Below are 23317 nucleotides of genomic sequence, written 5' to 3'. Positions count from 1 at the left end.
GATATATTTGTATGGGTTAATTATTGAAATAATCTTCACTTTATAAGCCAAGAAACAATGTTTTTTGAATTTTTTCCACATCCATACAAGCACTTGGCAACTTTTTTCATCATTAAGTATATCTTCTCATATGAACAAAGGTCTTTTGAACCTACCAAATGACAATATAACGTTCTTCATATTGAACCAAGGATCCTCCACAAGTAGAATCATTAACCAAGATATATAGCAATAAAAGTTGGCTCACCATTAGTGGCTTTAGGGCAAGGGATTGAGGAGATCCTTCTCAAGTTTATCAAAAAACTGTTGCCATGTTATTCCTCATTCAATTTTGGCTCTTTTTTTCAACAATTGATTAAATGGCTTGCATCTCATGGTTGAGCTTGAAATGAGTCTTCTAGTAGCTTAAATCCTCCCTTATAAATTGTGAAGTTCCTTAAGGCTTGTAAGATTTATCTCCTTTTTTGCTGACCAAGTATTTGGGAAGTTTGCCTAACTCTACTCCAAATACATGCCCTCTGTAACCCAAACAAGGCAGGCGCCATCTCTTTCTGCCATGTTTCTCCTATTTCTCTTCTTTTCTCTTTCTATTCTCATATCATTTCTTTCTTCTTCTTAATTTTGTTTTTTTTATTTTTTTATTATATATGCATTTCATCTACTTTTGCATTACTTCTTCATATATTCTTCCAAGAAGACCATCATATATGTGTTTTCCATGATATCAACACGTGTATGTTTTTGTTTAAATTCTCTTAGAACTATGTCCAAAGCATTATTGCTTGATTATTTCCTTTTATATTGTGTTGATTGGTGGTTTTAGTTGTTTTAACCAATGAAATTTTACATATAGATTAAGTTAGCAATGCTTTGTTTAAGTTATTTATTTTCATGCATGATTGGAGGGCCTCCATGGAACGGCCATGTTATTTGGTGTCCTCTAAAGATTTCATCCCTTTTAACTGAAAATTTTAATTAAAATTTTTTTCATCAAGTCCTTCAATTGTTGAGTGGAAGTTTTATTTTTTTTCATATTTAAAGCTTCATTTCATGATTGAATGGTTAGAGAAATCAGTTACATGATGATAAGCCCCTTCAATTTTTTAGATGAGAATCTTTCATGAATCAGCAAAAAATAATGCCTACTTTTGTTTGTTTCATGCAATGAGGTTTCATGTCTTATTATTTAAACATCATATAATTTAATTTGTTCTTAAAATTCATATTCACATTTTGTCTTATATGCATATTTACTTAATTGAAGCTTGCTAAGATTTATAATATATATATATATATATATATATATATATATATATATATATATATATATATATATATATATATATACTTAGAAATAATCTTTCCTAGTGTAGGAGATCCTTGTTTGACCACTTGAATTTAACTCAATTAGGAGACCCATTTTTATCTCCCAAACCAAGAAGGATTTCAACATTTTGTAAAAAAGATGGATTTCGTCTATGTCTTTGGGTGTCCCAAAGAAATGCTTGTCAAGGCCTACACCCTCTAGCCCCCCAATTTTATGGTTTTATCAAAACATGTTTTTTTAGACCAAGGGTTTTCACAAAAACAGTCCTAAACTTTAGGCAACTTTTTGGCCACAGAAGTCAAGTTCTGGAATTGATCTTTGAGTTTTATAAGTTGTACATTTCTTAGATACATCTAAATTTCACCTACCAAATTTCATGACAATTCTAAGGTTTCCAAGTACATGGTTTAGATGTTTCATTACAGGATATTTTCTGCAGTTTTCTACAATAATTTTCTACAGAACCCTAGATCCTATCCTAAGTTTTCAAACATAAAGGTTGAGTTCCAAGGTATGTATTTACAGTTTATCACTTAGAGTTATCACATTCATGTGTCTAAAATATTCACAAGAAGTTTCATGTTAATCCAAGTATATTTGGTGGGTCATTGATAGATTTTGAGATCTGTCTTATATATTATTGTTTTTGTTACATTTCTACATTTCAAAGTTTTTAAGTATTGTTGTTTGCATTATAGCTTTTAATTTAGGCATAGTTTTTGCAAATCCTTACATGGAACTGGTTCCCTTGTATGTTTGGACAACCCCCACAAGTTTTTGTTGAAAACAAACCTTATAGTTGCTTCTATAAAAAACCCAAATTTAGCATAATTTTTTCAAACTATATACTCCCTTCTAGGAACATTTTCAATAATTTTGGTGTCAATATAAAGCCTTATGTCTCTACTACCTGCTGTAGAATGTTGTCCTAAAATTCCACAATTTGTTTTATGTAACTTTCAAATTTTAGGATTAGAATTGTAGATTACACTTTTTCACTTTAGGGCTTCAATCCAAAGCCCACCACATGGGAACTCTTCTAAGACGTGTCCAGACCCCATCCACCAAATTTCAGCCAATTTGGAATTTATTTGTCAGTGCAACTAGGACTCAAATCCAAACTTGTCAATTGGGAAATATGGGGAAATTGTTATTCATGCATTGATATTAGTTCAAATTTTATATTTATTTATTGCTATATGAAATGGTATTAATGACCATTAATGACATTAAAATGATCTCATGAAGCATATGTTCTTTGGTGGATGCTTGTCTTATGTATTTTCTATGTACGTATCTATGGAGCATTTTATAATGTTTTCATTCTATATTAAGTATGCATGCATTTCATATAATTTCAACTGCATTCAAATATATATTCATACACATTCACCTAAGATTCCTAATAGGCACAATAAGTACTCCTAAAAGAAATGATGAAAGATAAGCTCAATTTATACTATTGACCATAGGTGTGGTATGAAAAGATTTATTTTCTCTTTATATCTTAAAAAACATTCATTTTTTCCAAAATACAAGGCCTGAAGGTTAGGCTTTTCTAAAATTAAACCTATGACATGTTAATTATAGAGCCTGAACCATAGGTTGTGCCCCTTTATGTCAAGCTTTGTTGTCAAAACCTCCCAAGTCTTAAAGCCCCTAGACTGACCCACCTTTAAGAACCTTAGATGGAAACCCTAAACCCTAGGTTGTGCACCTCATGTATCCCAATTTCCCTCCTTCAGTCAATTTAGGTGGGTCGCTTAAATTCAATTTCTTATCCTCCCTAAAATTTAGTTCAATCTGTTTTCTATCCAAAAAATTGATTTCATATTTTCCCACTAGATCTATGTTTAGACTATGATCACCAGTCTTCTCCTATAGTTAGGATTTTTTAAGACCTTCCACTAGGCTTGTAGTTTGGGATTTGAACCTTCTGATGTCCACTTTTTACCTCCCTTGGATAAAAAATTATGAATTTTGAACTTTACAAATTTTTTGTCAAATCATGATCTCAAATTAGTTTTTAGCCTTAGTTTTTCAAAATCATATATCATGTAGATTTAGTGTGCATGTATGCATATCCCATTGATGAAGCAGGTTTGAAGCAGTTCACATATTTTTAAAACCTTGAGGGTCTAATTAGCTCTTTTCTAACTATACAACTTTTTTAAAACTTAGTCTACGACATTATGTTTTTCTAAAATAAGCTCATTTCAAAGTCAAATCATGCATTTATACATGCATTTTAGGTCAACATTTAGAGATACAGCAATAATTAACCATTGCCATAGCCCTTGATTTGTTTATCTTGGTAGTGGCACTAAGGACAACCGAACCTCATACTGATAAGCTAGTTCCATCTATCATCCTTTTGTCCATTTTTTACAACAAATGTAAGAAAGATGATGTTGAATATGGGCTTATGTGTTGGCGACCATCCTTTGAAAGTCAGCGATCGAACCAACATTTTTCATTCGGGATTGAAATATTTAACGCTTTGATAAAGTGGTGAATGTTTCCCATAGTGTTTGTGACACCATCCAAGAATTTTGGGTGAGGATGTGCATTGTTTGGTCATCATTCACTTGAGGGAACAGATGCACTTTCCTCCTGCAACCACAATTTTCCTTCAACGAAGTCCTCCAGTCTGCTGCCCTCTCCTTTTCGCCTCAGACCACTGTCGATCTTTGCTTTCTTTCACCCCTTTTTGAACCCTCGAGCAGCTTTGCCGGATTCTTTCTTCTCGGTAGCCTCCCCAGTTTGCAAGCATATCTAGCACCAAAATCTAGAGATACCTGTGAAGAACATTGTTTTGCTTCAATCTCACTATCATTCACTTTCATCACTGACAGATAAATCCAGCTTTGGTTACTCCATCTTGCATTTTTTTTATTTTTCTTTCATTTCTTTTTTTTTTTGCATTTGCTGTCGGTTTCTTTTTCCATGGCAGGATCATTGGAATGGGCACCCCCTATTCTCACCAGCAGCAAGTCATTTAGGTAATTCTTGAACTTGCGTCTTGATAATTTCATTTTCAAACCAAAATTTCACATATAAATAGTTGTCCTTGTCACTTATCGCTCATTGTACGTCATGTTTGATTGTCAATTGTATCCATTTGAGTTTATTTCATGTTTTTTCATGATTTTGCCTTTGTCTTTGTCTTAATTTCAAATATGATTGAGAGTTTGTCACTTTATACTAGGAAAATTTGTTTCATTGTATACCAATATTCATGTACACCGACCAAGCTATACATGCACATAAATACAACACAATCTAAATCTGGTCCTATTTTCAACACTCAGCATGTGCACATACACAATCATGTGTACAAAATTATGACTTAAAATTGTCGTCAATTTGCAGACGTGCTCTCATCATCAAAAACTAAGTGTGTGTAAGTATTTTTGCAAGTTAAAATGGTACATTAACATCCCAAAACTTCCGCTTTATTCCTTTTTGCAATGTGATAGTATTCATCAACATTAATGATATGTATCTCTGAGACATTAAACATGATGTTAGCCAAAGAATGGATTTTGTCATCCTATTCTAGGGTTATGGGCTGTCTGCTGCAACTTTGAGCCGCTCTCTATCACATGCTATATGTCCTCTTGGATGTACATGTTACCAACATTTTTCAAAATCTTATGTTGGTGCTACCATCACATATTGGTATATTTGTTTACTCTCTAAGTCCACTTCAATGATATGCATGATGGATCAACATAATTGCTAATTCTGTGATGTAATGAGACATCTATTGTCTCCATTTGCTGGATGAAGGCTGGCAAAACTCAAGAAGTGCATGTTAACATTCATTGTCCATTGTCTCCACATGTAGGCTACTAGTATCTTTTTAATGTCTTCTTAATCTAACACCTCCATTGCATGACAATGGAAAACTCTACTAAACTTAAACTTTTTATTGGAGCATTAAAGTGCAACGTTTCTGTTGCATGTCATAATGTAGACCTCTACAAGGTAGCTTTGCAAGTTGTTCTTGCAAGAAATTTCTTTTATTACATAATTGACAGTTGCAATAGCTTCAAACTTCACCCACTGAGAATATAATGGGTGTGTACATATTTGCAGCTGCATCAACACCTTGATTCTCATTGTCATGGGAACTATAAAAATTGTTTTGCAATCATGTTGTAGCTCATTCCTTTTAAGATTCTTCAAAAACAATTTATATTGCTCAAAAAACTGAAATATTATTAAACATGTATATAAATTATTCTTATAGGATTCATGCATGCTCATCCAACTGTGTAAATGGTCATTGGTGCATATTGATATTCACTATATTGAAGTACTTGTAGTTCATTCTTGAATGAATATCTGCCTAAAACATGTTCATTATGTATCCATCCTCATTCCATTAAAGGGCATTGTATAAGCCAAGTCCATGTTTAACTTCCTTTAGAGATAACTTAAAATAACATGCATTTCACTGCTCTTCATAGCACTCTCCTCCTCTATTGAAAGTGGTTCATAAGTTGGACTATGTGAATGGTACATTCTTGTGTTCAACATCCAACTTACTTATGTAGTTATATGCCTGCTTTGAAGTGATAGTAGCATCTGATTACTAACTATCTAATTGTTGAATGGCCATATATTACATTTCGATGTGACTCAATAGGTGAACAATTATAAAAGTAGCCAAGGGTAGTTGTGGTTAGTAATAAACATCGTAACATAAATCTGCTGCTCAAAGGCTTCCTAATTACCATCTTTGTTGGGCATCCACATCTCAATGTTGCCTAAGAATTTTATTAACATTATTGTGCTTCAACATTTGTTTTTTTGAACATATATATTTCTTTACTATAATAATTTTTCATTTTTTTGGACCTCCTTCACCACGGGTTAGTGCATATTCATAGTAGAATTAAAAGCAACTTTGTTGTCACTTAATTGTAGTTCTTCTTTTGGGGCATCAAACTCACAATTTTGTTTGAGCATGTACATATGTACTAGACACATTCATCTAGTCTATGTGCATCATGATGAATCCACATGCCTCAAAACTATATAGTGACAAGTTCATTCATGCACACATCTATTAGAATGCTTTCTTCTACTCCATATGCAACAAGATGATTATTATGTACAAAATCAAGTTCACTACTGCAATGTTCATGTATGTGCCCATCTACCATAGTAATACTTTTCTTGCATGTGTCAAACTCACCACCAATCTATTCTTGGCAAATATATTGGAACACTTTTTTTCCTTCATGTACATCATGACAATCCTTTTTACATTGTTGAACACTTCCCTTTGCATCTACATGAACACTTTCCTTTGCTTCATGACATCAAAGCCATTTTCACCTGCTAAATCAAGCTAACTACTACAATGTTTTGCACACATGCATATAAACACTTTCCTTGCATGCATAAACTCTACATTACCCCATTTATGCATGCAAACATCAACTAAAACATGTTCCTTTTCTCCATAACCATTAAGGGAATTGCTCCTTTGTTTGCCAATATTCAATCAAAATTGTGTTGTTACATGCTTTTCAACAATCATATCTTCTATGTCCTCTACATTTAACAAGTAAAGTTTACACGAATGAATCACCATAGATGCTAATCTTTTACTTGTAAAATTACATGTACTTGACTACTAACACCTAAGGTCTTCCATCTTATACATACTTAATACACACTTTGTCATTTACTATAAAAAAGAATGTTATTTTCACCTCATATATACTTTAACACTAAACTAACTATTGTGTTTTTACATATGATATTCAAGTATAATATGAACTAGATGATTACAAATGCACTGACATGTGGGCATAACATCTTGTTGTGTCATTCGTTCATTGCAGTTGTGATCAATTAACATATGCTCTACTCAAACTATCATTCATAACAATGTCCTCCACTTTCCACCAATAAAATGTGCTTCCCACATTATTGAATCATATTAGTAAAATAAAATCACGTGCCATAGTGTAACAAGTTAGATAAAGCTTGACATATGTAAACTAATACACTATGTACTTGGCATTTTTGTTTACAGGAAGATACACAAGTCGTTGGGCATAAAAGTTTAGGAGGTTGTTAGTCTCTAACCCTAGTGGTTGGCAGCTTCCATTGTTTGGCCAAATTAGGTGAAAGGAAAATGATTGCATTTGATAAGCATTCGCGAAAGTAAAAAAGAAAAAGGATTTTGCTAAAATAAGAGGAGAAAACATGGAAATTGGCAACATACTTGGATAAGACATTTTGTTGTGAAAAATAAATAAGATGCTCTTCATGTCACGAACTGACTTTTTCAAGCCTTATTTGGCCTGTGCTGTGTCGAGGGTTTCCACAAGTCTTCGACCAGCCTTTGCTCAACATTAATGTAGTAGAAACATTCATCAATTTTTTTGGACCATGGACCAGACGAGGAGTGCTAGACATTCGGCAAACCATCACCCAAGATTATCCTATAGTAGATCATCAACAAGCCGGGGCCATGAGGCTATGTCAGAACCCTGCTATTCCTCCAAGTGTCTATCTACTTTCATAAGAAATTTGGGTGTGAGAAGGATTCCATTTGGAGGAAGTCCCCAGCGAAAGCTAGTTGCCGACTATATGTCATTAAGTAAGACAACCAACCATCACCCTACTCAATGACGAGCTTTCATTTGCTCACCCCCACGTGACTGTACAAAGTTATGGACATAGCATATGCGTCCACGGGGGGATTAGCCCTAACCCACATGCACCCCCATGCGCAACCAAATGCTACACATGGGAAAGCTTATCGAAAAACTTTCACCTTTTGAAGGGACTGACGACCATGATGCACGTATATGTTTCTCTTTGCACTAGCGCACTGCACATTCCAAGTGCATTGCTTTCTACTTGACTCAATACCGATTGAATCCCACTTGCTTCTTGAGCAATGTCCAAGCTGGCCAAGCAGCATCCCATACTGCTAGCTTGGCTGGGCCAAACATAGTTAGTCCACAACAATCACAATGCTTTGTTTTAATTAAACTTTTGGATTTCCCTTGTTTGTGCCAGTTTTGAGTTGGAACGTATCAATGCATTGTTGGAATAGTTCTTGCGGCACTTTGTCAATGCAAACTAGAAGAACTGGGTGAAACTGTTCGATGTTGCTGAATTCTACTACAAGTTATAAAAGAGCGAGTCTTCTAGGCATAATCAGTCTGAAATAGCTATGGAACAACAACTACTAATGCCAAATACTCTTGCTGCTCAGGAAAAGGGAAGACTTATATTTGCCTACCAACTTGTTAGAGACTGAGAGGAACAAACGAAACTCACCAAGACATTCTTGCATAAGGCTGCCAAAAAGATGAAAAAGTGGGTTGACAAAGATCGACAACCTGCTAAGTTTCGAGTTAGAGACTAGGTCTTCGTGAAGTTATATCCTGATAGCACGAATATCATTCGTAGGTGACACTATGCATTAATATGGAAGTATGAAGGGCCATTCACTGTGACAAAGAGAATTTGGAAGCTAACATATAAGCTAAGTCTGTTGTCAGACTTCAAGGTGCATCTAGTATTTCACATATGTAATTTGAAGCCATTCTATGTTGATGCCAAACATTCAGAGCGAAGCCAGCCGCAGTGGGAGCCAATCTTACGAAGAGCACCTACAGGTAAGCGTGCAGCCGATAGACAACTAAAGTAGATTCTTTGACACAAGATCAACTATTTTGGAGAGCCGAAGAAGTATTTTGTCAAGTGGCGGATAAAAAACAGATTACCTGAGAGTATGCGTTTCAGAAGCAACACTACCCAGAAGAAGTCCGTGCATACTGTGACATAATTGGCATTGACGAGGGCTCATGATTTGAAGGAGAGAACATGTCACCTTGTGTCTGTTTAGTCCTTTCTTTTGTTTACAAGAACCATTTGTGTATACATGTTTACTTGTAATGGAGTACCCTCTCACCGGTCTAAGTATCATGTTTGAAGATTCTTTGTTTTGGGTGTTCAACACGAGGAGCCCACGAACACCCTTGTAAGTAAAGTTGAGTCAATCTCTTTGATTACCTTGTCTTGTGATATTGCTTTACTAAGTGAATAAAACAAAGCATTGCAAGTTCTTTTCTTTCTTGTTTCTATTTACGCACTCCTTGTTTTCAAGTTATCTGCACACTTGCTTACCCTTTTAGACTTGCGGCGGTTGGAAGGCCTGTTGCGCCGCACGGTTCGATGAGAACAATTGCCCGATGATACTTTGAATGCTCATTTTTCATTTGATGCGTTACCACCCCATTTCAAGGTAGGTCAGAACATAAGTCGAGTTTAGACAGCTCGAATTCATCTTTAGCATTTTAAGCTATAGTTTTAGGTGGACTCGAGTTGACAAGTTGACCAGCCCAAGCTTGACTCAGAGCTTGAACAGCTTGAACCCATCCTTATTAAGCTCAAGCCAAGATTTGGCTGAAGTGACTCCATTGGGCGGCTGCGGATAGACCGCGCACTCCCCTAAACCTGCTCTGATTTCTTGAGCGGTGTTTTCTAATTTAATTTTTCTTCTTTACGGAACGCGCCTAAATACATCGTAGGAAGAGGCGAGGATGACCACATCGCATTCTTTGACCTCGCCAGCTGCAGAGAAGATGGACGTCACACAGGGAAACAGGGCTCCGGCGAATTCATGGGGTGAGGTCGTCTCGGAGGCGGTGTTGCGTCGATACCGTTCACTCACGAAGAAAGGGAAGCCTCAAGGAAGGGAGACAACTGTGCTCGCTGCCTTCCTCCTCTCGTGTCCTCCTTCTCAAGGTAAACACGTCTTCTTAATGATTTACCACATTAAGCTTATGTTTACCACTCATCTCTCTCTGACTTTAGAACAAGAACTTATATATTACGATGATATGGGTGTTTTGCTATGTTATTGGCCGTTTTTTTCTTAGTGTAGCTTGACGGAGTTAAGAATTAAAAGTTTGAAGTGGTGTCAAGTTGCTTATCATAATGTCATAGAGGTCAATATGGCGCCAAAACAAAAACAGGTCTTGCTTTTCGACTAGCAACTGCATTCTAGTCACCACTCCGAACTTATCGAAGAAATGGAAATTGTTCGGACCAGTGTTGTACATAGTGCATAAACAACAGAAGTATTCCTTTTGAACTTATGTTACACAGATTTATGGTGATTTATAGTTAGTGCGCGCGCGCGCACACACACGCACACATATATACACCGGAAGTTTGTGAAGAGCAAACTGAAATATGTTGGACAAAAGGTTTTTAATAAAGAAACTCTGCAAGTTGATATTCAGAATGAACGAAGGACAACTCAATAGTTTTTTGAAAATGTTCTTCTCGAATGACATGACAGTCTATTTCAATATGCTTGATTCTTTTGATGAAAAATGTGGTTATTAGCCATGTAGATCACGCTTGTTATCATGACAGAGTTTTGCAGCATCTTTAATAAAAACTCCTATACCTTTTAGAAGACTCTTGAACCATACTATCTCCAAGCAAGTGGTGACCAGCACTTCGTATTCAGATTCCAAAGTGAAGAAGTTGTTGAGTTTTTCAGAAACATGTTGCCTCAAAAAATTGGAAGGAAGTCTAGATTGAGACTGTAATGATTCCATCATCAAAATCAATAATATTGGAAAACTAGAACAGAAAATATAATGGAGAAAAAAGAACTGAATGGTTCTGTTACAATTTGGCGAACATGTGTTCAAGATCAAGTAGGGAACAGACAAATATGAATAGTTCTGTTTTCATGACCTCAAATATTTAGGACGACAAAAATAGGGAATGAACACTTGGACCAATCTGATTTCACGTGGATAAATCTGACCTCATCAAAGACCCATCTTAAAATTGATTTAATTCTAACTCAATAGCAGGTCTCATGTGAATATAGACAAATCTGTTATCTAAACAAACTAACAAATGTATACTAGATATGTTCAGACCTTTTGACGTCAATACCGATATGAGGTGAATTGATTAAAAAGTAGATACGGATAAGATATGTTCAGATCATGGAATATATAATATCCTGATCCATATTTCACATGAAAACAGATCTGACATGAACACATATCTGATGTGAATACAGATCGAAGAAAATATAAAGGCCAAATCAGATTTAAAAGATGAAATAAAAAGAGAAAACATGACTTCAAGAATCAAATTCAGAACTATAAGAAGATAGGACACAAATAAAGTAGAGGAGAAGGAAGAAGATCGTAGGAAGACTTGGAAAAGATACTAGATCTGTTAAGTACACACTTTTGAGACACAAATGCAGCCTTGGGATCTCAACACTGTGCTGATACCATGTTAGAGATCCGAAATACCATAATGAGAACAATCTTGAATAAGGAGCAAATTGGAACCATGGTGCATAAAGAGTAAGAAGGAAACAATAGATAGAAAAGATGGAGGCTGCAGCAATCATGAAACCCTAACTTAGGGTCATGACTTGATCATCTTTTGTGTAAATCCTGTCCTTGATAAGTATTAACAACTATAATAGCATGTCCCACAAAACGCATCTGCATCCAGATTTGAATTAGATCTGAATATACTTCCACAGCTGTTCATCTTGATGGGTACAACGAGCCATTTCTGAATTTTTTAGTAGCAAAACAGCCTTTCACATTCGTTAATCTTAACTGAAGGCTGTAGATATGGACGCCTCCTTAAGCAAGTCATGGTCAATGGTATTTCCTTTTTTCAGTTCAAGTTATTCACTGTCTCTTTCTCTCTATGGAGAATGTTAGTACGTCATATATGTTATTTGATATCCTATTTTTTTTGGGTTCAATGGCTTATTTTTTCAGAACTCAGAGTTGTAGCATTGGGCACTGGAACAAAATGCCTTGGAAGCTCACTTTTGAGTCCACAGGGTGATCTTGTAAATGATTCACATGCAGAAGTAATTGCAAGACGATCACTGCTAAGGTTGTGAACATGACTGATCATATCTATTTTTATTTTCTCTCTATTGATTTATGTTTCTGTGGTTTGTGTTGGTTGTGACTTGGGCTGTGATCTCACTTTTCATTCACATGAGATAAATAGATTGCTTCAAGGGACAAACCCTTTAAGGCACTCATGGCATATCTGGATTAACTTGGATATGTCAAAACTCAAAAGTGCATAAAGTCAAATACTATGGATAGCAAATCCAAGGCAACTACTTAGGCAAATAATTCAGTGTCATTTGAGTTCAGGATGATGAATTATCCAGTGCTTTTTCATGGCATAGGCTATATCTGCTGTTACGAGAGAGAGAGAGAGGCAGCAAAAAGTTATCTTGCATTACGTGACCCTAATCTCTATTAAGAGATTAGGGTTAGGGAAAATTACAAGAGAAGTCCACTAAAAGTAACAAAACATTTAAAGAGACCTTCCCTAACTTCCTAATATTTCAGAAATTTGTATCTTTAACACTCCCCCTCAAGCTGGAGCATATATGTCAATCATGCTCAGCTTGTTACAACATCTCAGGAAATCGCCTATGGGAAGAGCTTTAGTGAGAAGATCTGCTGCCTGATCTTCTGAGGAGACATGAATAGTGCTAACAATTCCTCCTTGAACTAAGTCCCGAATATAGTGGCAATCCACTTCAATGTGTTTAGTCCGCTCATGGAAGACAGGATTGTTAGCGATATATGTAGCTGCCTTGTTGTCACAATACATCTTCATTGGGAGATTCACTGAGACATCCAACTCTACAAGTAGTGATCTAACCCACGACATTTCAGCCACAGTTTGAGCCATAGCCCTATATTCTGACTCAGCACTAGAACGAGCCACAACATTCTGCTTCTTGCTCCTCCAGGAAATAAGATTACCGCCCACAAAGACACAAAACCCGGTAGTAGACTTCCTATCATCTACAGATCCAGCATAATCAGCATCACTATACGCCTCGATGTCAACACATTCTCCTTTCTTGAACCATAGCCCCTTTCCCGGGGCTGATTTCAAGTATCTTACAATCATTAGAGCTGCATCCCAGTGAACTTTTCGGGGTTTTTCCATGAATTGGCTCAACTTATTCACAGCAAAGCTAATGTCGGGACGAGTGACAGTCAAATATAACAGTTTCCCTATCAGAGATCTGTAAGATCTAGAGTCAAACGGCTCTGAGTCATCATCATGTATATGAATGCGAGGATTCATGGGAAGTGTGGCAGGTTTAGCCCCAATAGTCCTGTTTCCTGTAGAAGATCAAGAGCATATTTCCTTTGAGACACTACAACTCCTTTATTACTACGAGCCACCTCAATACCAAGAAAATAACGAAGTTGTCCAAGGTCTTTCGTAACAAAGTGTTGCTGTAAAAACTCCTTTGTTTGAGCTATCTCTTGATCATTTTCCCCTGTAAGAACAATATCATCCACGTAGACAATCAATATCACAAGTCCTGCTGAGCCTCGCTTGATAAACAATGAGTGATCAAGTTGGGATCGGCTAAATCCACACTTAGATAACACTTCAGTAAGCTTTTGGAACCATGCACGGGGACTCTGTTTGAGTCCATAAATAGCCTTCTTTAACTTGCATACCTTGGAACACTCCCCTTGTCGCTCAAAACCAGGTGGTTGCTGCATATAAACAATTTCAGAAAGGTCTCCATACAGAAAGGCATTTTTGACATCCAATTGAAAAAGAGGCCACTCTCGTTGGACAGCAAGAGAGATAATCAAGCGAATAGTGCCCAACCGGGCCACAGGCGAAAAGGTCTCAAAGAAGTCAACACCATAAGTCTGAGTATAACCTTTTGCGACAAGACGGGCCTTGAACCTTTCAACTGACCCATCAGAATGATACTTGATGGTGAATACCCATCGTGAGCCAACCACATCACAGCGTGTTGGGGGGTCTACCAAATCCCAAGTCTCCCGAGAAAGAAGAGCATCCATTTCCTCCTGCATAGCTTGTCGCCAACGTGGATCTAACAGGGCGTGATGGTGCGAGGACGGGATAACATGACTAGATAAAGCTTGATCAAACTGTACTAAGTGTGTACTCAGATGAGCAGTAGAGACCGAATTAGATATAGGATGTAAGGTACACTGTCGCTTGCCCTTGCGAATAGCAATAGGGAGATCTGCTGCAGAATAGTCATCACTTAAACCTGAGTCAGTCTTATCAGTAGAGCTTACCTCTTGAGACGATGCTGGTGGACGGTCGAGAGAGGGACCTAGACGACGAGTGTAAACCAACGGAGGCTCAAGAAAACGTTCATGTGACCTAGGTTGAGATGATGGAAATGACTCAAGTGACACTGGTGGAATAGGAAGAGGTATAGGTGCATGCATCTCAGATGAAGAGGGACTTGACGGAGGGAAATAAGGACGAGACTCAAAGAAGGTAACATCCGCACTGATAATGTCTTTTTTGGTCACGGGATCAAAGCATTTGTATCCCTTTTGATTAGCTGAATAGCCAATAAAGATACATTTGATAGCTTGGGCAGCCAGTTTGCTTTTGGTCGGGCCTAGGATATGTGCGAAGCAAGTGCATCCAAAAACTTTGGGAGGTAAATGAAATAATGAACGCCCTGGATATAGAATTTGAATTGGAATACGGTCTTGAATGGAGGAAGAGGGTAATCTATTAATGAGGTAACACGCAGTAAGGATAGCATCACCCCAAAAATAGGCAGGCATGTGAGAATGTAACATGAGGGTACGAGCTACGTTTAGGAGTTGCCGATGTTTGCGTTCGGCTACACCATTCTGTTGGGACGTATGTGGACAAGTATATTGAGGTCGAATTCCATGGTCGGCATAAAACTGAAGTAGAATGGAAGACTTGAATTCAAGAGCATTATCAGTGCGAATATTTTTGACAATGAATCCAAACTGAGTTTTTATTTCCTTGATAAATTTTTGAAGAATACATATGACTTCAGATCTTTCCCTTAACAAGAAAACCCAACTGACTCTAGTAAAATCATCAACTAGAACAAGATAATATCGAAAACATGATCGAAAAGGAACCCGACTAGGACCCCATACATCCACATGAATGAGATCAAAAGGACTCTGACTCGATGGACTCTGACTCGAAGGAAAGCTGCTCCGTGTATGCTTGCCCAACTGGCAGGCATCACATAAGAAGGACTCTGATGCAGGAATGTCTGGAAACATGCGACGAAGTTTTGGTACGGACGGATGACCCAATCTGAGATGCCATTGGAAGGGAGAAGGCTTGGAAGGGACTGAAGATGCAGCAACATCAACTGGGATTGACAAAAAATAAAGGCCCTCACGCTCATGGCCGCCACCAATCATCTTCCCAGTTGGTAAGTCCTGAAAAGAACAAGAGTCAGATTCAAAAATGACTTTACATTGTAAGTCGATAGCTAGCTGCTTCACAGATATCAAATTAACAGGAAACTGAGGTGCATATAGCACATGTGTAATAGTGCCTAAATGTGGAAGATAAATATCACCGCTACCCAAAACAGGGGACAACTTGCCATCAGCCAGCTTAACATACTGTGGTGTAGAAAATCTGACAAATGATGAAAAATTTTGTGGTTGATTACAACAATGTCTAGAAGCGCCCGAGTCTATCATCCATGTCATACCTGGATCAGCAGTAGGAGCACCAACAGAGAATGCTGAATCTACAACAGCAGCATTGGTAGATGTAGAGGCAGATGTAGAGCCAGACCTCTGAGCAAGAACACGATCATATTCATCCTTACTTAGGTTAAGAGAATATGACATAGATATAGAAGGATCAGTAGAAGACTCAACCATAGATATTGTTGCCTTTGAATGAGTTGCCTGGGATGAAGAAGGACCTCTGCTTGTGGTGAATCTACCTCCACCACGTCCAGAGGAAACATTAGACCTGAGGTGAGGATGTTTGTCCCAACAACGGTCCTCTAGATGACCAATTTTGCCACAATAAGAGCACTGAAATCTGCCACGTCCAGCACCACGGCCCGTACCACGCCCCCTAGTGCCTCCAAAAGAACTAGGGCCCCGTCCTCCTGATATCACAAGTGCAGAGACTGGTATGTCATGCGTAGTCTGAGAAAGAGTGGCTGCAAAGCGACTCAGCCTATTATACGTGTCTGCTAAATCTGGAAGTTCACTGCCTGTTAGAATTTGAGACTTTGCCACAGAGTATTCTGAAGATAGGCCAGATAAGAACTTTGCCACCATACCAGTCTCAACGTGTGATGCATAACAATGCTGGCAAGGTGGGCGAAGAGCCTTTAACCGTTCATATGCAGCAGTCAAAGTAGCAAAATATTGAGATAGGTCCTGATCCCCTTGTCGAATGTTGCATAACTCCTCTTCTAGTTGTAGGATCTTGATTACATTAGTGGCATGCGAGTATGTCTTTCTCAAGAAAGACCACATATCCTTGGCCTTGGTATAATATGCAATAGTTGGGGCTATATGAGACTCCACACTATTCATAATCCAAGACATAACAATATAATTATCTTCATCCCACGCAGCATATATTCCTTTTTTCTCAATAGGTTCATCCTCCTCAAGAATATATTTCTTCCTATGACCAGCCACCGACATTATGAATACCCTAGACCATATTTCATAATTTGAGCCATTAAGTTTCATCGTGGTTCCATAAGAGAATGAATTCCCAGCCATCTTGTAGTCAGTAGACCCTTCAGATTTACTGTTTTCAGCCATAGTAAATAAAGAAGACCAGATTGACGCAAACGTTTAAAGAAGGAGGGCTAGGAAATTACTGTCACTTCAGATCTGATTTAGCCGATGACAAAAACAAGAATGAACTCCCAACGACTGAAGACTGTTGCTCCCAACGACTGAAGACTGCTGCCACTTATAACAGCAGCTAGTTCTCATAAAACTTCCTGTCCACGTGTCAAAGAAAGCCACGAAATCAAACAAAAACTTGTACTAAGGATCAGCAACAGTCCTCACGCAGCCTTTCTTTACTGAATTTGTATCCACGATCTATAGAAAAAATCTGATCATATTCAAAAAACCTGAATTTATAAGCAGCACATAGACTCCACAAAGCATCCACAACACCTCACGCAGCTTGACTTTACCGAAACTGTATTTACGATCATCACAAACCACAGCGTCACACGTCACGCTGCATCCACAATAGTCTCTTCATACGACCAATATGAGGATCTGATCACGCCTTCCACATAGGCGTGATCAGGTCCTCCTTCTCACGGCACGCCCAACCCCTATTCCCTCACTGTCTCCTTATTGGGTGATAAGAGGGAATAAGGAGTAGCGGTGACAAGGGAGAGAACGAGAGAAAAAAAAAAGGAACGAACTCACTTGGCTGTTCGTCGGAGAAGATGGTGATCGCCGGAGAAGGTCACCGGAAAGTGCACTCTGCCGTCGACGCCCACACCCGCTCTGATACCATGTTACGAGAGAGAGAGAGAGGCAGCAAAAAGTTATCTTGCATTACGTGACCCTAATCTCTATTAAGAGATTAGGGTTAGGGAAAATTACAAGAGAAGTCCACTAAAAGTAACAAAACATTTAAAGAGACCTTCCCTAACTTCCTAATATTTCAGAAATTTGTATCTTTAACATCTGCAATTCAGGTTTTTTTATGCAGAGATAGGTCGCATCAACACTACAATGTCTGATACCAATTGCCTGCTTTTTGAGATTGCAACTGATGCTCGAGGAGACATGAAATACAAGATGAAGGTTGGATGGCAATTGCATTTATATATCAGCCAGTTGCCATGTACGTTTTTCAGTATGACTTCTTCATTCAGTTGTGCTACAAGCCACAGTGGAACAACTAGTTATTTTGTTGAAGGAAATGCTCAATTTCCAGTCTCGCACAATAATAACTCTCGATATTTGCACTTTCAGTTATGCATGAGAGTAGAGTTATTTACATGTTGTGACAACTCAGTTTTTCACTGATTGAATTAACTAAAAATAAGTCCATGATTGGATCATGTAAAACAGTTAGTGTCGAGTGCATTTATAGTGGACCGCCTAGATTCAGAGCTTTGGCTCACAAACCTTTGTGTTTTAAAGATTTTAGTTTTTAGTTTGTCCTTCTTTACTGTTTTTAAGTTTAAATGGTCATCAATATACCTTTTGCATCAATTTTTATTGCTTTCATGAAGTTGAAGTCCTTTCTCATTATGCCAATGAAAGCCTGCACTTGAGTCAATTGTGCAGTAGCACTAATGTGTAAAATTGCATACAGTTAAACTCTTCTTAAGAGTTCATCAAACATACAACTGACACAACACACACACATACACATATATTGTGGAAACAGAATTGTAACACACACACACACATACACATATATTGTGGAAACAGAATTGTAGCACACACACACACACACACATATATATATGTATATGTATATATTTAAGTACATAGATATGTATATCATTTATAAAAGTTGTGTTTAATGTTCCATTGTTGTTAGAACGAGGACACTGGAACAAGCACAGAAACACAAGCTTGCAAAATAGCACAAATTACAATTATACATAAATTTTTACAGACATAATAAAACATTCTACATCTTGCAGTCATACAACTGCACATTTAGCATACAGCCACATTTCATAGTCCAATCACTGCCACATTCATGGCTATTACAAACACAAAATTTTGACTTCTTCACACACACCATGCAATAAAATTTACTCTCTCTCTTTCAATATATATATATATATATATATATAACTGAATGGTGTCATTCAATTTATGGTGACACCAGGGGGCATCAAATCTGAACCTTCTGATCTGATTGGACGGCTCAGATTAATTACCCTCTTCCTCTCTAACTCTCTTCCCCATCTTCCTCCTTGACCACCGGTGGCCCTCCCCCTACCGTCACTGACATCCCCATTGTGGACGGAGGGAAGGAGGCAGCGCCGGCGGCCCTGCTGGGGCTCCACCGGACAGGCAATGGAACTTTGGTTTGGGGGGAAGGGGGGAGGAGGGGAGCTGTCGGGTCTCCCACTGGTCTGGCGGACCTCCGGCAGCCACCGGTGGGGAGGTCAGTAGATTTAAAAAATAAAAAATATAAGGGCCATCTATGTCTGTCTAGATGGATGGCCCTGGTTTGATGTAACATTTTAGACTCACCATTCAGTCACTATATATATATATATATATATATATAACTGCAAACACATGTATCTGTAAAAATAGGCAAACATAAAATAATTATGCAAGTGGATGAATATATATATATATATATGTAAAGAATCAAGCAATTGTACTTGTGTTCATCTTAATCACAATCACACACAGAAACGGAAGAGACCTTGCATGCACTGGCTCACCAGAACACCTCAGCTGAGGCTACTCCTATAAAACCATGAAAATGATGAAATCAATTAATATACAATACCCAAAACTAAAAAGGTGAAAATTCTTAGGTTCAACACGTAGGCATGACTCAGATCCTGCATCTGACATACTGTACGTGAGAACTCGCATGCATGGAATTTCCTTGTATGGTGTACACATGTACACTAGTAGATGTGGTCTTATGTGACATATGCTTAGAAAGAAAAGTCCTTGGAACAAGGCGTGTGCAGCCACCCATATACAAGTATGCTTGCCCCTACAACAAGTATGCACGCAACTCATGCATATATACTTGCACATATCTCTCTCTCAAGAATGATTAATAGAAAAGGGGTGGAAGAGCAGCCTTCTTGCCTGCCAAGAAAAGGTAGAGGCTTAGAATTTAGGATTTTGACTACGTGTAGTACATATATTTTTTTATCTGTACTAATATATGTCATTAACTCTTGGTAGTTTGATATATGAGTTGTATATATAAATCTATGTAGTATACATAATGTTATTTCATATATTTATTTTATTTCTACCATTTTCTATTTTATATCTGTTTTTTCATTTTCTTTTTGTCTCAGCCAGAGAGCTGAGCTAGCTGTTGGCTGACCCAAATGGCTGGTTTTTCTAGCTGTTGGAGCTAGCTTAACAGCTAGTTCATCTTCTTTTCTTCTTTGCTTTACTCTATAAATAACAGATTTATGTCCCATGTATCATAGGGCTTTTGAGTCTGGTTTGTATGAGCTTGCCTTCAACAATATACTCGGTTTTTTTTCTGGTTCGGGAGCCTTTTGTATGTAAGTTCTTGCTGGCATTCTCAAGAGACTGTTTTCCTGATCATTCTTTGCTATTTGGCTCTGATTCACATGGTATCAGAGTGAGGTTTGCTGTGTGACCATCTATCTAAGACAAGTTTTGTCGAAGCTCCCATGGTGCTGGAATTGCTTCACTGACCACCATTTGGCGATATTGCTGTGACGCCTGCTGGATCAAAAAAGTACTTTGGAAATCCCAGATCCTTCATTTCAAACATTTGCTCTAATTTCTTCAATAAATTTGAAATTATCACCTGTAATAATCATATCGTCCACATATAAAGGAACAAACATTTTCCTTTCTCTATGGAAGATACAAACAAAACTGGATCATTAAAACTTTGACTAAATCCAATTTCTTTAACTTTTGAACTGAACTTTTCCAACCAAGCTCTTGGGGCTTGTTTTAGCTCATATAGATCTCTCTTCAATTTACACACTCTTCCTTCTGCATCTGAAATTCCATGAGGAAGCTGCATGTAGATTTCATCTAGATCTTCATTTAAAACACATTCTTTGCAGCGAGGTCTCATTAGATTCCATCGCCTGGCTGAAGCAACTGCAAAAAGAGTTCTAATAGTGGTCATATGAGCAACCAGAGCAAATGTCTCTGATTAATCTATTCCAAATTGCTAAATTGTAGCCTTTTGCAACTAATCTTGCCTTGTAATGTTCAATTGATTTATCTGCCTTTGTCTTAGTTTTAAACACCTACTTACAACCTACAACATTCTTGCCTGGAGCAAGTTTCACCAAATCCTAAGTTTTCATTCTTTCTAAACCATTCAGTTATTTAGACATGGCAATTTGCCATTCCTCCTTAGATGCTACTTCAGGTCTTGGGGCTCATCATAAGAATGAATCAAGACAAGGTAAGCATGGTGTTTAGGAGAAAAAAGGAAACATAAAAAGACAAAGCAAGAAGGAGGAATTGAGACTCTTGAACTATGACATACATGTGGAGGAAAAGGAGCCATGCGGGAAAAGGATGAGGAGGAATTCTCTCCCTCAATTGAAGTAGAATCAACATAAGCAATTAGATCAGAATTCGCTTCTTTTGGTCATTCTTCATTTCTTCTAATGACTCGGGTTGCTCAAGAAAAGACACATGATAATCCTTTTTTTTGTTCTTTGATAGGCTTGGCAGATATCATTTCCTTTTTCAGAATCATCATGAGAGCTTTCTCTTTTACTTCCTAATTGTCTTTCTTCCTTTGCAATTTTACTCTCTGAGTGATATGTTATTAGAAAGGATAGATCTATGTCACTTCTTTATCTTTTCATTTTTTTGTATAAAATATGGCTCATGCTCATGAAAGATTACATGCCTTGAAACCCATATGTTTCTCCCAATTAAATCATAACATTTGTAACCTTTCTTATCTTTTAATGACCCCAAGAAACAACACTTTGCAGCTCTAGGTGACGGCTTATCCCTTAATTGCTTTGGTATAAAACAAAGCAAGTGCATTCAAATACTTTCATGATTTCATCATATTGTAATTTGGCTTATGTCCTATTGTCACAAATATCATTTTCAGGAAAATCTTAGTGAGGTTTCTCTCAGGTATGTTTCAGTGAAGTTGTTTTTCTCGAGTAAATGTTGGGAAAATCTCGGCAAGTTTTAAAAACAAAAATTAAAAACGTTAAAAAATTCAAAAAAAATTAAATGTCGAGAAAAAAACATGATAAAATCGCAAGATTTTCATTTTTGGCAAGGTTTTAAGTTCTTGTGATTTTTTCCCCAATGTGTTAATTTTATTTGGTTTCCTCATAAATGTCAAGAGATTTTCGAGAATCTTGCGATATACGCGACATTGTTATGTCCATTCAATTTCTCATGTGTAAGTTCTTGGTGGACTTGTTTGCACTCTCAAGAGTTTATTGTCCTAATTATTCTTTGTTGTTTCAACTCCGATTCACACATGCACCCCTTTCATTTGGCTCAATAGCTGGCACAACCCTGCCACTCTTTCTAGCCATCTTAGAGCGAGAGAGAGAAAAAGGGAGACAGGGAGAGGAGTGCCGTGGTCCTCCCAATCATATCTTCCCTCATTATACAGCTAGGCAAGGAAGGAGAACAACAGATGACAACTAAACAAAGATAAATAAAACTAAAACAGGTATTACATCGGCATGTACTAGACACTTAGCACTACACTGCAATGATACTTTATTCAGTGCCTTAAAGCTGTGATGTGGAATTTGAATATCAGTAAATGTTTCAAACAACTGCAATATTCTAAAGACATTGTTATCTCTGTAGGTGGAGATGCCTCAGATGTGGGAAATGTTCTCATGTGCTCTAATCCCAAATGCAGAACTAATTGTTTGGCTCCCAAAGAGATCGGTGGGCTAACAAGTTCTTCTTCACCTACTCAACATATTAGAATGGTTAGAAAAAAGCCTGGTCGTGGTGATACAACCTTGTCTATGAGCTGTTCCGATAAGATAGCACGTTGGAACGTAGTAGGCGTCCAAGGTATATATTTGGTATATTATTATTGTTATTGCTGTTGTTGTGATCCAATGATCTACAATGGTTTGGATTTAACTGATTGGAAATGTTTATGTGTGGGCTCTAAACCTCAAAGAGGAAATCATCTATTGCGTGTTCTGCTGCTTTTCCTTTTCATTCTTACAGATAAGAATGTCAGTGGTCCTTCCTTATTACTTGATTGTTAACATGAATCCAGATTCTTTAGTTGGACCTGATTAAAAAAGGTCTCGATTGATAGTTGGATTAAAATTCAGTAGGCTGTTTTGTGGCTGAATTGTTTTAGGTCTAAGAAGTGAAAAGGACCCCACCTGATTACATGTAAATGGCAGATGTTATTGCTGTTGGATCTACATGTAGA

General features: G+C 37.5%; 1 protein-coding gene across 3 annotated transcripts in view; it reads left to right on the top strand.

The window, feature by feature from the left end:
* The first annotated feature begins 9855 nt into the window (after positions 1-9855).
* LOC116266246 (tRNA-specific adenosine deaminase TAD1) overlaps positions 9856-23317 on the top strand; it is a 39026-nt gene continuing 25564 nt past the window's right edge. For 2 of the 3 annotated variants that reach the window (XR_007574985.1, XM_031647382.2), the window contains exons 1-4: positions 9864-10114; positions 12145-12265; positions 17901-18049; positions 22726-22941. Coding sequence is in view for 2 of the 3 variants with exons in the window: in XM_031647382.2 (XP_031503242.1) it covers positions 9910-10114; positions 12145-12265; positions 17901-18049; positions 22726-22941 (691 nt within the window). In the remaining variant the exon portion in view is untranslated. Of the gene's footprint in view, positions 10115-12144; positions 12266-17900; positions 18050-22725; positions 22942-23317 lie in introns of all 3 variants that reach the window. The other variant, XM_031647383.2, reaches the window with a different exon arrangement.

The sequence above is a fragment of the Nymphaea colorata genome, chromosome 12, assembly GCF_008831285.2.
Source record: "Nymphaea colorata isolate Beijing-Zhang1983 chromosome 12, ASM883128v2, whole genome shotgun sequence".
In the NCBI taxonomy this organism is placed as follows: domain Eukaryota; kingdom Viridiplantae; phylum Streptophyta; class Magnoliopsida; order Nymphaeales; family Nymphaeaceae; genus Nymphaea; species Nymphaea colorata.
The sequence above is the reverse complement of the archived record's forward strand: the minus strand, read 5'-3'. Positions and strand labels throughout refer to the sequence as shown.